General features: G+C 47.0%; 1 protein-coding gene across 1 annotated transcript in view; it reads right to left on the bottom strand.

The window, feature by feature from the left end:
* Positions 1-6,903: 6,903 nt before the first annotated feature.
* Positions 6,904-15,145, bottom strand: part of LOC137798902 (leucine-rich repeat-containing protein 38) — a 16,545-nt gene continuing 8,303 nt past the window's right edge. The window contains exon 2 of the mRNA XM_068595925.1: positions 6,904-10,085. Within this exon, the coding sequence (XP_068452026.1) occupies positions 9,838-10,085 (248 nt within the window). The 3' untranslated portion in view covers positions 6,904-9,837. The remainder of the gene's footprint in view (positions 10,086-15,145) is intronic.

Here is a 15,145-nt window from a genome sequence, read left to right as displayed (position 1 = left end):
TCCTGTACACGATCACTAACGCCGATACAAAGCACTTTAATGGCCGTCAGGCTTTACAGCCTTTATAAATCAGAGTTTCAATCAGAGGCGTGTTGGAGGTTGAACTCAGAACGAAGTGTTTTCCTGTCGTGAAACACTTCAGTAAATCCTGATGAGCTCATTATGATTCATAAAGTCATGGCCAGGACGATGAAAGTTACACATAACAGATATGTTTTTCCCCCTGATAAAATATAATCAATCCTGAATAGTAAAAAAAAAAAATAATTTTTCTAATTTCCAAAATCCAGATTATATATTTTATCTATAGGGTCATATCTTCTTTTTACACGTCATCACATATGCAAGTGCCTTTAAAAGGTGAATTTAAGAAATGAATGAAAATGACTTCAGGGTCAAGAAGGTTAATAATGTGGAAAAAATAGGACATTTTTTATGTAATTATGACTTTTTTCTGTGTTTTCACTCTTTTTTATGCTTCTGGGTTCATTAATCTTGAGAGGCGGTGGTGAATGAACGGTGATGGACGAGCTTTGACGCTTAGCTTTAAACCTGGTGGACGTCTCGCTGGAGGAACTGGAGCGTGCCGGTTGGTGTTTGACCTCCTTCACGTCGTTTCTTCTTGATCTCGACGGTTTCTTCCAGCTGTGATTTCTTTCTCTTTCGTTTGAAATCTCTCGCTGGACGTTTCTACTTCTTGTCTGTTTCCTCTTCCTGGCTCGAAGCAGAGCTGTTTAGTCAAAGTCGAGACGCGACCTCTGACCCCTACGAGACCTTCAGGTACGCGACATGCAAAGCGTCAACGCTGGAGGCCGACAGCAGGCGGCGCTATAGCTGAAGACACGGCGTCCACTTCAAGCCGCTCTTTGGTCCGACAACATTTACGATGGAAGTTCTCAAACAGACGACAGTCATTCATTGTCTTTTATCAAATATACTTTTAACAATTGCAGAATATATATTCTCTCATTGGCGGTGCAGACCGGATTTAACCGGATTAGTTTGTGCATCGGTGACATGGAGCCGAATGACGGAGAATCCTCCTTTTATTGAAGCGACCTTGGTTTAAAGTTAATAAAATATGTTTGTTGGGTTGTTTGCTTATGTTTACTTCTTGATTATTGCTGATCAAGTGTTGAATATCTCCTGTTGAAGAGGCAGACGTGGTTCAACGAGGCCTCTCGTACGTAAAGGAACCAATCATTGTCCCAAAGTAAAGCTTCCTGTTGGTCACAAACCTCCACAGAAGTAACAGGAACTCTGAAAGGCTGTGAGCAGGAGGGAAGCGCTTGAGATTAAATCATAAGTTAATAAAACAAAGCATTATTAGTACATATTATCCAAACAGCTAAACGAGCCGGTTCAACGCAGCTGGAGCGCCGACCGCTGCGCCCGCGTGATTTATCAGCTCGATGATGAAACTGTCGGGTTGATCGTCAGGAATTTATTGGACAGATGCTCTTGAGCCAGTTATTGATGAAGCCGTTCATCTCCTCCGTGTTCATCACGCGCTCACGGCGGTCCGTGGTCATATATATATATATATATATATATATATATATATATATATATATATATATATATATATATATATATATATATATCGTTCTCTTCCCAGCGCCTGAGTTAATTGCTCCGGACGCGAGGACGTCGTGAACGAGCTCGACCTTCAGGTGCGTCCAGCGGCCTTCACTGAGCGCCAGCTCCTCCGGCCTGCAGGAAACTTTGGGATCCTTTTTGTTGTTGTTGTTGTTGTTGTTGTTGTGTCCGTCAGCAACAGTTCATCTGGATGACTTCAGGTGACGGCGGCTCTGTCGCTGACGGATGGTCGGTGTGTTTGAACACAGCTGAGGCTGCGCCTCCCTCCTGATGCGTGGAAGAGGAAGAGTAAACATGGAGGATGTTCCACTGACAGGAGGACGAATGTGACCTCCAGTCTGCTTTTGTTCCCTTTCAGAGCTTTGTTGCTGCCTCGACCCGATCCATCTTCCTGGTGTAAGTAGGCCAAATGGAAGAATATTTATATGTAGGGAGACGACCACTACCATGGGTTTCTCTCTCTGTGATGTACACAGTGTGTTTTACTAACTTCTTCTTGTATTTCTCTCCTCTCTCCAGTGGGCGGGTCGATCACACGTCCATGTATTTAATCAATGTTTCCTCTTTGGCTGACACGTGAATGGAAAGAAGAAAAGTGAGGATTTTGTGAATCTAAAAAAGGTTTATGAGTCATAATATTTACCTTCAATGCCACAATTTAAAGTTACGGCAGTTTCGTCCTTCGACTCTTCTTATTTCTCTACATTCAGTGGCTGGAAATCAATCCTAGTCGGCCATTTTTAAAGGAGGAGGAGAGGACGAGGAGAGGAGGTATCGAGGCGAGGAAAGGAATCAAGGATGTGCACATGGTTGGTTCAGTGGGAGATGCTGTATTTTCTGTTATTATTTTGTAAATTTGTCCCCGTAGAGGAAGAGGATGAATCTCAGGAGTGATTTCTTCTGCTGCAGCCTGACGGGTGGTTTTGTGTTTCTTTCTATACAACATAATGAAACGCACTTCAATGTAAGCCGGTATTGAGCAGAGCATCTCGCGTCAGCGCCTTAATGGGTTCCTGCACCGGGTGATTAGTGCCACATGACAAATGAGAAGGTGAAGATGCATCCAGATGTTCTCAGGAACCATTATCGGGTTTCACAGCGTCCCGACGCCGCGCTGTAGCAGCGGGCCTGAACTGGGTCTGCCTCCACGCACATGTGGTGCTTTGCAGTGTCTGATGGACGCCGTGACCTCGTCCGGCCTCCAGTGAGTCAGGGACGCTCAGATCTCAGCGTTACCGGCTCGCTCTTCTTCCCTCGTTCATCTTTAATGCGTTCGCTGTGCCGGATTAATTCCTCCAGTTCAACACGCATCAATCACAGGACGCGACGACGTCCCGCTGCCTGATCACTGACAACACTTTGCCCGCAACCCTGCTCCTGCGCTCTTCAGCAGGAATTCATTATCGCGATATCAACACGGGGAAATCAAATAAACACAAGACGGAGGGAGCGCTTTCATGTGTGTGTGTGTGTGTGTGTGTGTGTGTGTGTGTGTGTGTGTGTGTGTGTATAAACTACAGCTTCTGATGTTTCACATCGCTCAGAGGAAATTTATATAAATCGTGATGTCTGACGTGTATCTCTGCCCAACATGTTCTTTGTATATATATATATATATATATATATATATATATATATATATATATACACCCCAGAAATGTAACACTAATCATTGCAATTAACAAACTTTGGACGCACATTAACTGGACCTGAACAGCAGGAGGCCACATGAATGAAACTGTGCTGTTTATTAATAATCTGATATTCTTACTTCATCCTTTTTCTTTCAACATCTTCAGATATGTTTTTTTTGGTTGTTTTTTTGGCCCTCTGTATATAGGAAATACAGTTTGAGGGTAACTGCGTCCGCCAGCCTGCCAGTGTGTGTTGCGGTGCAGAGGATGAGCAGTTTGCCAGCAGCATGCGTTGGTGCTCACGCCGCCGTGTCCCCGATGCACCTCTCACCTGCTGCTCTGTGCCATGTTTCAGTGCCGCTGCCAAGACGCTGCGACCAGGTGGCGGCTAACGCCCGTCTCCCTTTGCAGACGTTATCTCAGGAACGCTGATTCACTGCGAGCCGCAGCGGAAACGCTCTGGTGGGTGCACTCATGCACAGCAGATTCCTGAGTCGTTTGGTCAAATCAAATGGAATTTATTGATTTTATTTTGAAAATTTGGGCTGACGAGGATCACGAGACTTGAAGTGACGCAGGTGAGCGTCATGCTGACGTCTGATTCTGATGATTTAACAGATGGAATCAGGACAAAGCCGCTGTGTGCGTAATGTACGTTGATGTTAAACTGCAAATACATTCCTGAATTTCCCTTCAGGGATCAATAATGTAATTATCTATCGATCTATCTGGACACACTGGACATTGGTACAATTGTAGCCCAGAGCACTCTTTCTGAAACAAGTGCACTTCCTCAAGGACTTTTTAATGAATACTTAATACTACCGTGAAGGTTGGGTTACAAGCCGCTCCTACCTCTGGTGGGTGTCCCCGCTGTGGCAAGCTAGCTGCTAGCTCCCTGCTGCTGCTGCTGCTGCTGCTGCTAGCTCCCCGCTGCTGCTGCTACTGCTAGTTCCCCACTTTAGCAAGCTAGCACTGCTGCTGCTGCTAGCTCCCAGCTGCAGCAAGCTAGTGCTGCTACTGCTGCTGCTGCTAGCTCCCAGCTGCTGCTGCTGGCTTCCCGCTGTAGCAAGCTAACACTGCTGCTGCTGCTAGCTCCCCGTTGCTGCTGCTCGCTCCCCGCTGTAGCAAGCTAACGCTGCTGCTGTTGCTGCTGCTGCTGCCACGTCCCCGCTGCCTGAATCAGGGCTGGTCCCGCTGCCTTCGGTGGCTGTCGGGGAGCTAGCAGGGAGCTAGCAGGAAGCTAGCAGGAAGCCAGTGTAACGGAGTTGATGCCATCCCTGTGCTTTAGTACAATGTGCTGTCAGTCGGCCACGGAGACTAAAGCGTGCTGAGACATTAGAGCCCCGCCCCTTCTGGGGCCCTGCGTACTTGAGTGGTGGACCCCGTGCGTTCTGCAGCACGTGGTCTCTGTGGGAGGTGGCTCTGTATTGAGCTACGTTGTGCTAGCTTAATAAATGTATATTTGTTCATATCATTTATTATCGCAGGTTGTGTTTGAAGGTGATTGCTGTGACCACGAGGTGGGCTGAAGGGTCGACTTAAAGAAATTACACAACGCAAAGAAGTACACAACTGCTACACTAGCAGAGAGCTAGCAGCAGCGCTAGCTTGCTACAGCGGGAACACCTACTGAAGGCGGTAGCAGCTTGTAACCCGACTTTTTCGGTACTGAATACTACGTATGTTTGTTCAAAGTCACCTCACTACTGCCCCTTCTTGTTGTTGTTGTTGTTGTTGTTGTTGTTGTTGTTGTTGTTGTTGTTTGTCAGTTACTGTATGTGTGAATAAGTGGCTCATGGGGGAGAGCGGTCGTCCTCAAACCACAAGGTTGCTGGCTCGACACCTGATCTCGCCCATAGTTTGCACGTCACAGTGTCCTTGAGCAAGACACTGAACCCCCAGTTTTCGCTCCGCTGCTCACTGCTCCTTAATGACTGAGGATGGGTTGAAAAAGGTTATTATTATGCGTTTAAAAGGTGAGGAAGGACAAGAAGAAGGGAGGGTAAGTATCCCCGAGGCCAGCGGCCGGTCTGCTCAGCGGGTGGCCAGACGAGAGCATCAGGTGTGGCTGCTCTTAAGCTTTTGCAACCGGACCCGTGTGCCGGCCCTTCCTCCCCAAACGCTGAGCCCACTGTGAGCCACGAGGCCATTATTCATTCAGGGCTTCCTCTCTGAGGATTGGCTTACTTTCCGCTCGCTTCCTGTCTTTGTAGGTCAGGAACGGACGGTAACAAGAGACTGTTGGTGGATAAATAAATAAATCAATCTTTTTTTTTTTCCAAAACACAATTTTATTCATGAATTGATGAGTTGTGCCTCATGAGCATCGCTCCATGTCTGACACACGACACAACTGAGACTAAATCTTTTGTTTGTTGTAGAAATGAAGTGACCTGGTTTATAATATTTAATCTCTCGCCAATAAACTGATCCATGACGAACAGTCACACCGTTGAGTCCCAACAGTCTCTGATGACTCTTCCTGTTTCGGTGGCTTTGCTTCAGTCTCAACGACAACGCGGCTGCGAGCGCGCACGTCCTGATCCGACCTTTCACGCCGCACTCGTGGAAGTCACAGAGGGAGAAATGAAAGTCCCAGATTGCTTCGCAGGGTCACAGAGCTGTGGACATTTTTGTCCTCTCCTTTTTTTTGAAATGCCAGGTCCAGTTAGCCGCTGCATGGGAAGAGAGGCCTCGCTGAGGGCCGGGCTTCCCAGCATCCCAGCATCCCTCCCTCTCGCTGTTCCCGCCTCGGCGTCCGAGTGCTCGGGCCTCCGGCTGTGTAGCCATGACAACCAAACGAGGTAAACGGTTGCGGGAGAATCCTCATCACGACCACCACCAGCGCTCGCCGGCCTCTTTACTCGCGCAGCGGCTTCCTCGCATGCGGGCGGCGGTCGCTGCGCGTCAGCAATCTGAAATCTCCTCAAATAATCTCCCTCGGCGATCCTGTGACATCAGACCTCTGCAGAACAGCGTCAGGCCGCCTCGTGTGGACGAGCGAATCATCGGCACGAGGGAAGAATAAAGAAGCGCAGACCAGTTCTTCAGGGAGGAAAGTCCTCGGCGCCTCGGTGTGAGCTGAAGAACTGGACGCTGCAAGAAAAGAAGAAAAGAAAGACACTGCAGGTCTTTCTTTCTGCTGGGGGATAGAGATGCGTGCCAATTCATTTTTGTCTGACTTATTGCAGATTATCCAAATGCACGGAGCTCATTGTACGAGATTGCCCACGAGCGGGCTGCAGGATTGTTATGCAAGAGGGAGGGGGCTTTTTCCTCCTGATTTTTAAGTCTAATTTCTCGAACATCCAGTCCAAAAATAGAGCGTTCATTTGCATACCTGCAGTGTGATGACAGGCCTGGTGAAATAACACACTGTGTTTACAGACCAGCTTCGCTCATTCGCTGCCGTGACGAGAGACCAAATCTGTCAGCGCCAGGAAATTAGAGGACGAGATCCAGAGTGATTGTTAAGTCATTATCAAGACGCAGCAGTAGATATGACTGAGCTCTGAGGATCCTCTGCATGCAGGCGGCCCTTTGTGAAACAGTTTTACCTCCAGCAGGTCGGTCTGCGTCACGCTCACAATGAACCATGGATGCCTTTAATTAAACACACCGATACAAACTCAGACCGGAAGACCAGGATTTTATTGTATTTCTTCTATTTATTTTATTTTTTGTACCAAACATCGATATACAGCTACACATATGGTCTGTGTGACATTTGAAAAATGCGATCGGCCACAGCAACGACGTCGCCCTCCTTCAGTCACTTCCTCTAGATTTGAGCCGTTCTGACATTTATCTGACAAAAACATACGGTAACATGGATTTTGGTATTTTAGGCAACGTCGAGACGAGCCGTACGAAAGCAGCCGCCGGCGTCTCTCGAGTTCTCGGGGCCAGAAAATGACTCTGGGGACGGACGGAGTAAATAAAGTCTTCATTCTGAAAGGTTTAATAGAAAAATAGACATGAATCTGAAGTTAATACTGTAGATAACTCGACAGTGCATGCGCTAGTGCTGATATCTGTTCACCTAATAAAATGAGTGAGAGAAAGAAAAGTGTCATGCTAACATATGCTTCAAGCTAACAGCTAAGCTAACATAATGTGCTCATATACAGTAACTACACAGTAGTTGGAAATGATAATGATATGTATAAAAACTTTCCCTCCGAGTCTGCAGCCCCAGATGTCCATGAAGGAAGCAGTTTGTCATCCGGGACCAGAAAGCACTCAAGCTAATGAATTCACTGCGCTAATGCGACGAAGTCCAAACGGTTAGAACTTTCATTGGGAGTCAAGTTGCTCCTCGTCCGCTCAAAGGGAACTTTATGTCATGTGTCGCCATCAGAAATATTAAATGGCGCACGTGGAGATCAGTGGCGTTCGCCTTTCGGACGGTTTCTCCCAATTTAAGTTAATTTGTCTTCATTTCAAACCGGTAGCCATTTTGAATCATGTTAGACACCCGACATCCTTAAAGTACAACTCTTACTCTTTTTCCTTGTGACACATGAATGAAACAAACGGTAAGGATGGTTCTGCACATGTCACATGTGTGTTAGCATCACGGTAGTGTTCTGTGAGAACGTTGTGCTTTTATTGACGCTGACACAAATGGAATCAAACAAAAATAAATATGTACTTCTTCATCATTTCTGCAGAAAGGGCTTCATAAAGCTGCACACTCAGCGTTCTGACGCTACGTTATGAATTCCTTTTCATCTTCTGTTAAACCACACGTGAATCATAACGCTTTCTGCTCGTGGCTCTTTTCTCTTCTCTCTTCTTGTTTGCATTCGGGGGCTTGACATTCTTTCTGGTTCATATCTCAGATTCGCTGAATTATTCATGCCTAACAATGATGTGGGGCAATACAACATACCTCATGAGCGCCGGGAGTGAAACACTCCGGCTTTGAGCCTTCAAATCCTAATGGAGGAGGATTTAAACACACGGGATGCAAACGACAAACCGGAACCCATAATGTTCAGGGCGCGGCTTTATTTAATCTAGATTGCGCCGTACTGCTGATGCGATGTTTTTTTAAATGATTTTTTTTTAATACGAGACATTTCCAGGACAACAAATCTGCAGCTTCACGACAAGATATTGGAAGATATTTTCTGAAAAGCTGACTGGAGAGAGTCCATAATGTATTAACTCTGGATATCTTAAAAGTTAAAAAATATATATATATTCTAAAAGTGACAAACCTCTCGCCCTCCACCTCCTGGACAGCTAATAACTGTTTGTTCTGGAGTCCCTGTTGAAGGTTAAAGACTCTGAACCAAAGTAATGCAGCTGTTTCTAGAAGGAAGTGCTAATCTTTGGAGACCACAACTGGTTGAGTATAATGTGTGTATACAAAGCGTGATTTGGCTATAGTGCCGCCTTCCCTACCTCACTAATAATCACAGATGATCCAGAAGTCCTCAGTCTCTCCCTCGCCTTCACCTCTCTTTGGCAGATGAAGACAAAACCTACAAAGTGTAATTAGGGGCTTGCCGATATTAGGTTCACCATATAAAGTGCGTTATTTGACACAATAATTCTACGTAGATCCTATTTTCAGACCGTATTTGCCGTAATTTAAGATTATATTGATATTTTTTCATCTCTCTACACAGTTATTAATCTAACGAACATACAGAACATCCTCGTGGTGTATACGCTTTGTTTGACTGTACATTGTCGTCTTGCCTACATCAATGTGTGATTATAGTGTGAACACACTGAAAGAAAGTGTGTAGACGCGATGGAGACTGGTCCTGCCTACGACGCGACACATCAGATACCTGCAGCAACTTCTCCCCACGACCCAAATGTTTGCTTCCACAAGCAGGAGGAACAGCAGGATTCACCAGCGGCTTTGCATGTGAGTGAGTCTCCAAAGAAAAAGACACTGGAAACGGCAGGATATGCCAGCATATCGCGGTATAGGCAGTTAATTACTGAGGTCAGAGGTCGGTGTGACATCCTTTTGTTTTTTATGTGTTACGGCTTCTGCCCCACACGGATAAACCCCATGAAAGCATCTAAAACTTTGCCCTAACGCCACTTTACAGGATTCCAATCTAATGTGATTACACCTCGTCTAATACTAACGGGAGAGCACTCCAGGAACATTACTGTGTGTGTGTGTGTGTGTGTGTGTGTGTGTGTGTGTGTGTGATCTTTCACTCCTTCATTAGAAAGATGTTAGCCTCACTGTGTCTATGTGGAGGCCCACGACATTGAGCCAAGAGCCGGTGGCCATAAAAGACGACCACAGGCTTTCACAGCCAAAAAAATACGATCTCCACGATCTCACTCCGCTAGTGGAGCAGCACACGCGCTAATCCCTCACTGGGACCTTTGGCTCATTCCTCGGGAATGTCCTTCGTTACCGTATTTCACGTGAAAAAAAGGAAAACCACTGCAACCGTACCAGGGCGAGATCCTCCGGCTCAACAGTCCTGGATACGCACCGGGGAGGCGGCGGCGTGGGATTCTCGCCACGCTGACCGCGGTGTCCTCTCAGATAGTTTGAAGCACCAGGACCACGCGGTGGGGGGGGGAGGGGCCTTTAGAGTTTAAACCCAACCCCTCCTCACTCCTCACTCTCCTCCTCGTCCCCCTTGGCGCCTTTACTCCAGCGCTGGAAGCAGTGGACGGTGGAAGCCAGGAAGAAGCTGGTCATGATGGCCACCACGGACACGGAGATGCCGGAGAAGATGATGATGAGCAGGTCCGTCAGGGTCAGCGTGGCCTGGCACTCGCGGAAGCTGTCCTTGGAGAGCTGGGTCAGCGAGACGCGCCGGCCGTCCATGGGCAAGGAGCACTCCATGCCCTCCACACCTGCAGAGGAACAGGAAGTGAGATCACACTGAGACTCGCAGCGAATGACGTCACCTTCATGGACGCTTGGAGGAAACGTATTCGCGCGGCAGCCGCTCAGAAGTGACATCATACAGAAGAGCGAGCAGGCGGCGCAGCTGCGTCCACAAATGTACAAACACATTTCTCTCCCTCGAGATTCGGGATTTAAAATGATGCATGTGCGCACATTAGAGCCGCAGCGCCGCTTGGAGATAGAGATCATATTTTTCTGCGAGGTGTCTCCCTTTTTTTAAAGAGTTGTTGTCAAAGATGTGAATTCAACACGGCAATGCGGTTCTTTTTTTTTCCAGAAGAGTGGGAGCTGATTTAATAACTGAGAGGTCAATCAGAAGTCTTCACTCATGAGATGGAGTCGCTGCGTGTCGACGACGCGCCCACTCACAGCACGACTGCAGGTGATGAGGTGAAGATGGACGACGAAGAAACTCTGAAGCTCAGTGACACTAAATTATAGCATATATATATATCTCTAGACTCTTAAATCATGTCACTTGTACTGTACGTTTATTTATCTCCAACATGTCTGCAGCACTGGAAGCTGTTGTTTCTTTGAGAACAAGATTGGTTTACAGCTTTTAATCGTTTTAATTCCAGCTGCTCATCTTGGTCACCTTGACTACAACTCATCTCAGGATGAAAGCACGATCCATCAGAGCGATGCTGCGGTCACTTTCACCCAGTTTATTGTTCCGTGGTCATTTAGATGTTGGAGGTCAGTGGATCCTGCAGCGCTCGAGTCTCCCGGTGAGTCGTCTTTTCCGACGGCTCATGACTACAAATGAGACGGCGCTGGATCGGCCGGTGGTTTGAACGCAGCTGCGTGCTGAAGCCCGGTCACTGATACTGAAGCCACACTTGAGGGTTTTCACTTTCACACTCTTTAATTCAACCTGTTTAAGGGATCTAAAGTGCTCATTAGAGACACCGATCAATGACAGTATCTCATGGAGCTGCGGGCGCTCCAGAAGGTGATGCATGCGGCCTCCATGCGGCCAGGAACTGGTCCTCATATCTGCACCGACTGCATGGAAAACCTAGACGCGTTGATGTGAATGTTGGCTTATAGGTGGGTAGAGATGAAGCCGTGCGATGTGGGCGGCTGCTCCACTGATACTGCACATGCACATGCACATGCACACACACACACGCACACACACACACACACACACTTGGCAGTCCATCAATGCTCGCCGTTGCTCAACAGTCAGCACAATGCTCGCCGTGCTTTGTTGCATTACAAATGTTACAGCTTCTCTTATTTGATTTGCAACATTGTAGATTTGCAACATTGTAGATTTGCAACATTGTAGATTTGCAACATTGTAGATTTGCAACAATCCGTTATTATAGCAAAGTGAATAATAGAAATATATGATAATAAATATAAGAATACAATGTTTTACATTTATAAATATATGTAAAGAAAATTTAAAAAAATCCTGAACCAGCTGCAAAACGTTTAAGTGACAATGGAAAAACTAAATAATGGAACTTGGGGAAGGCTCCTCTGGTTGACTCGACACTATTAATTAATTAATTAAAGATGTAACTGAACTCTTTAAGAGCTTGATAAACTTAGTGACACTAATCCCTTTATACAAGATACAGATTCTCACATTTCCTTTAACATTCAATCAGTGGACACAAGATACACACACACACACACACACACACACACACACACACACACACACACACACACACACACACACACACACACACACAAAAGCTAATACAAGTTGTGGTTTCTTCAATCAAATTTGTGAAATGTGAAATAATTCTGCCTGCATTGTCGTCGTAGAATTCTCTGTATGTTTTTGTGTACTTTTGCTTTTTGTCGTAACGGCCAAACATCCGTATGAATTTATTCGAGTTGTGAACTTGCTGAGGTTTTGCAGTGATACCTGAAGTGAGCTTTTAAAATAAAGAAACCGCACGGTTGGAAAAGCTCCACGGAAAAGTCCAGCAGCTGGAGCCGGATCCAATAAAAAAGATTCAGCATCAAGGAGCCAAGACCAAGAACCAGAGGAGCCACAGAGGAGCCACAGAGGAGCCAGAGAAGAGCCATAGAGGAGCCACAGAGGAGCCACAGAGGAGCCAGAGAGGAGCCAAGAGGAGCCAAGAGGAGCCACAGAGGAGCCACAGAGGAGCCAGAGAAGAGCCATAGAGGAGCCACAGAGGAGCCAGAGAGGAGCCACAGAGGAGCCAGAGAGGAGCCAAAAGGAGCCACAGAGGAGCCAGAGAGGAGCCAGAGAGGAGGCAAGAGGAGCCAGAGAGGAGCCACAGAGGAGCCACAGAGGAGCCACAAAGGAGCCAAAAGGAGCCACAGAGGAGCCACAGAGGAGCCAGAGAGGAGCCAGAGAGGAGCCAGAGAGGAGCCACAGAGGAGCCAGAGAGGAGGCAAGAGGAGCCAGAGAGGAGCCACAGAGGAGCCACAGAGGAGCCACAAAGGAGCCAAAAGGAGCCACAGAGGAGCCACAGAGGAGCCAGAGAGGAGCCAAAAGGAGCCACAGAGGAGCCACAGAGGAGCCAGAGAGGAGCCACAGAGGAGCCAGAGAGGAGCCAAGAGGAGCCAGAGAGGAGCCACAGAGGAGCCACAGAGGAGCCAGAGAGGAGCCACAGAGGAGCCAGAGAGGAGCCAGAGGTTCCTGGCATGAGACGATGCTCGTATGTTGTGGAGATCAAAGATCTCCCCAAAGCCACAGCGACTGAGAGGACACTGAGAGGATGTACTGCTCGTTGTTTGTTGTTTGTTGTTGTTTGTTGTTTGTGTCCTCCTGCTCAGACTTCACGGTGACTCAGTCGGTTTCTTTGTGAATCAACGAGACGTCAGATTTGTCTCCCCTCATGTCACACGCTGGGTCATTAAATAAAATTACAGCCCCTCGTCTGAGCGTCTCCACCCACGGCAGGAGAGCCAACCAGAGTTTTTCTCACGAGCCAATCAGAGCAGACTGCGATTGTCCAGGAGGCGGGGCTTAAAGCAAGCTGTTTTAGACAGAAGGTGAATACAGGTTTATTTAGACATACAGATAATTCATAATTCATTGTTCTATTTGCTGTATACGGAAGCTCCAGATATACTTTTGTTTCTGTACTAAATGAATCTCTAAACATACAGAAAGTTATTATTGGGAGTATTCAGAAAGTGGCAGAATGCACTGACCTTGTTGAAATTAATTTCCAGAAAGCAGTTTAGGAAGAAAACCCCCCACAAAATTCACCTTTCGTGTCACATAATGACAAAGGAAACGTCTGAAAAGCTCAATATATTGTAGCTCCCGTGCTGTCGGTTGTGGCTGTGATGAATGGATTGTTTTCATATTCGCAGTCAGAGATTTGGCCTTCGGGACGCTCCTGTCTGCTCAGGCCCGAACAGAAGATGTTTGATTAATAGCATCTGAGACTGAAACCATCCCGGTGAACACGTGTCCCTGACAGGAAACAGGATAATTACATCTGGCATAATTAACATGGAGTTGGTGGTCAGGACGATGGTGGACAGATGCACCGGTGTTTATTCTTTTTATTGGCATTACTAACACAATAATCTATGAGCGAACCATCCCAGAGGTCACGCTCTGGTATCTGGAATGCACATGTGTATATGTATTCATACTCATGTACATTCTGTCATGTATCTGGATGCAGTCCTGCAGCAGCGTGCAGGCTTACAGGGAGGGATGCAGCCTTTTCCACTGCTGCATTAAGAAGTACACAAAAGAACACACATCTTATTACTCTGCTGACAAAAGGAGGATTACTGAGCAGCTGCGAGTCCCAAAGTGGAATCTTCTGGAACAAACACCACGATTAGAGTTTCTCGGTATTACAGCTTGTCGGCGACTCGACGTGCACGTCTGAGGGAAGTGCACGTGACCTCAGATTAGAGACGCAGGATAACACACGGAGGGGCTTCCTCGTCGGGCTTTTTAATATTTCTGACCTTCATGTCTCCAGTTTAGCAAACACAACCATCAACATGTCAACAAACCTGCAGCGAGACGACTGCAGCGGAAATCAGCTGATTTTAAAGGAGCTATTTCATTTCACTAATTAACAAATCACTCATCACAGCACACGTTTTCATGAACCTGGTGTTAACTACCAGCCTGACAAACTGCGTCTGCATCAGCTGATGTGCTCCCAAATCCAAAATAAAGGGTGATGTTGGTTCTCCCGTCCTGCCAGTGTGACCTGAGTGTTTCCACACGTCATCAGCTGACTGCAGCTCTTCAACATGGGCATGTTTTAGTCGTGTGCTTCTGCTCGGTCCATCCTGGAGAATGTGAGACTCGCTGGACTCAAGCAGGCCAAGTAGCGTCATCATGGATGCTGTGAAAGTACATTTACTACCAGCAAACACAGCTTTTGTGGGTGCCAATAGTTTGTGGGTTTTGGCAAAGCAGCCGCCTCTTTTTGGTGCCGTCAGCTGTTCACACTCAAGTTTAACATCATCAAGTTTGGAGCTTCCTTCATCCAGGTACAGCGGAGGATCTGACACGAGAACATTGACGCGTGACGACGTCTTCATGAGACGGTTCGGTTGAACATTTACGTGACGTGGAGTAGAAACAGATCCAGAGCTCACAGCCTGAGAGGCGGCGTGGAGAGACAAGGACCTCGCTGGTCTCTTTCTTCACAGGATCCACTGAACATCTGGTTCAGTGGATCCTGTGAGTGCAGCTGCAGTCGGGGGTCTGGTGTCTCAGGACCACATGAAGGTCCATGCAGGGTGAGCTGGAGGTTTCCTGCATGTCGAGTCTCTTCAGCAGAATCTAGAACTAAAGCCGTGCATTTAATTTAATTTAGACGTCATTTCACTGAATGTGGCCCATAAACATTCACTTCAAAAGGACGCACACGAGCTGTAATCTGTAATCTGTAATCTGTAATCACACGGTGACGAGTGAGTTCACGTTGCTCCTTCTGATTAAAGAGACGTCACGCCGTCGGTGGCTTCCTGTCTGTTTTGTAGTTCATCCTGTGTCTCCTCGTTCCTTGTTGTGCGTTTGTCT

Source organism: Clinocottus analis, unplaced genomic scaffold (assembly GCF_023055335.1).
Source record: "Clinocottus analis isolate CAN_PGR_092001 unplaced genomic scaffold, fCliAna1.0.p SCAF_32, whole genome shotgun sequence".
NCBI classification, from domain to species: Eukaryota; Metazoa; Chordata; class Actinopteri; order Perciformes; family Cottidae; genus Clinocottus; species Clinocottus analis.
Note: the sequence above shows the minus strand (reverse complement) of the source record. Positions and strands in the feature narration are given on the sequence as shown.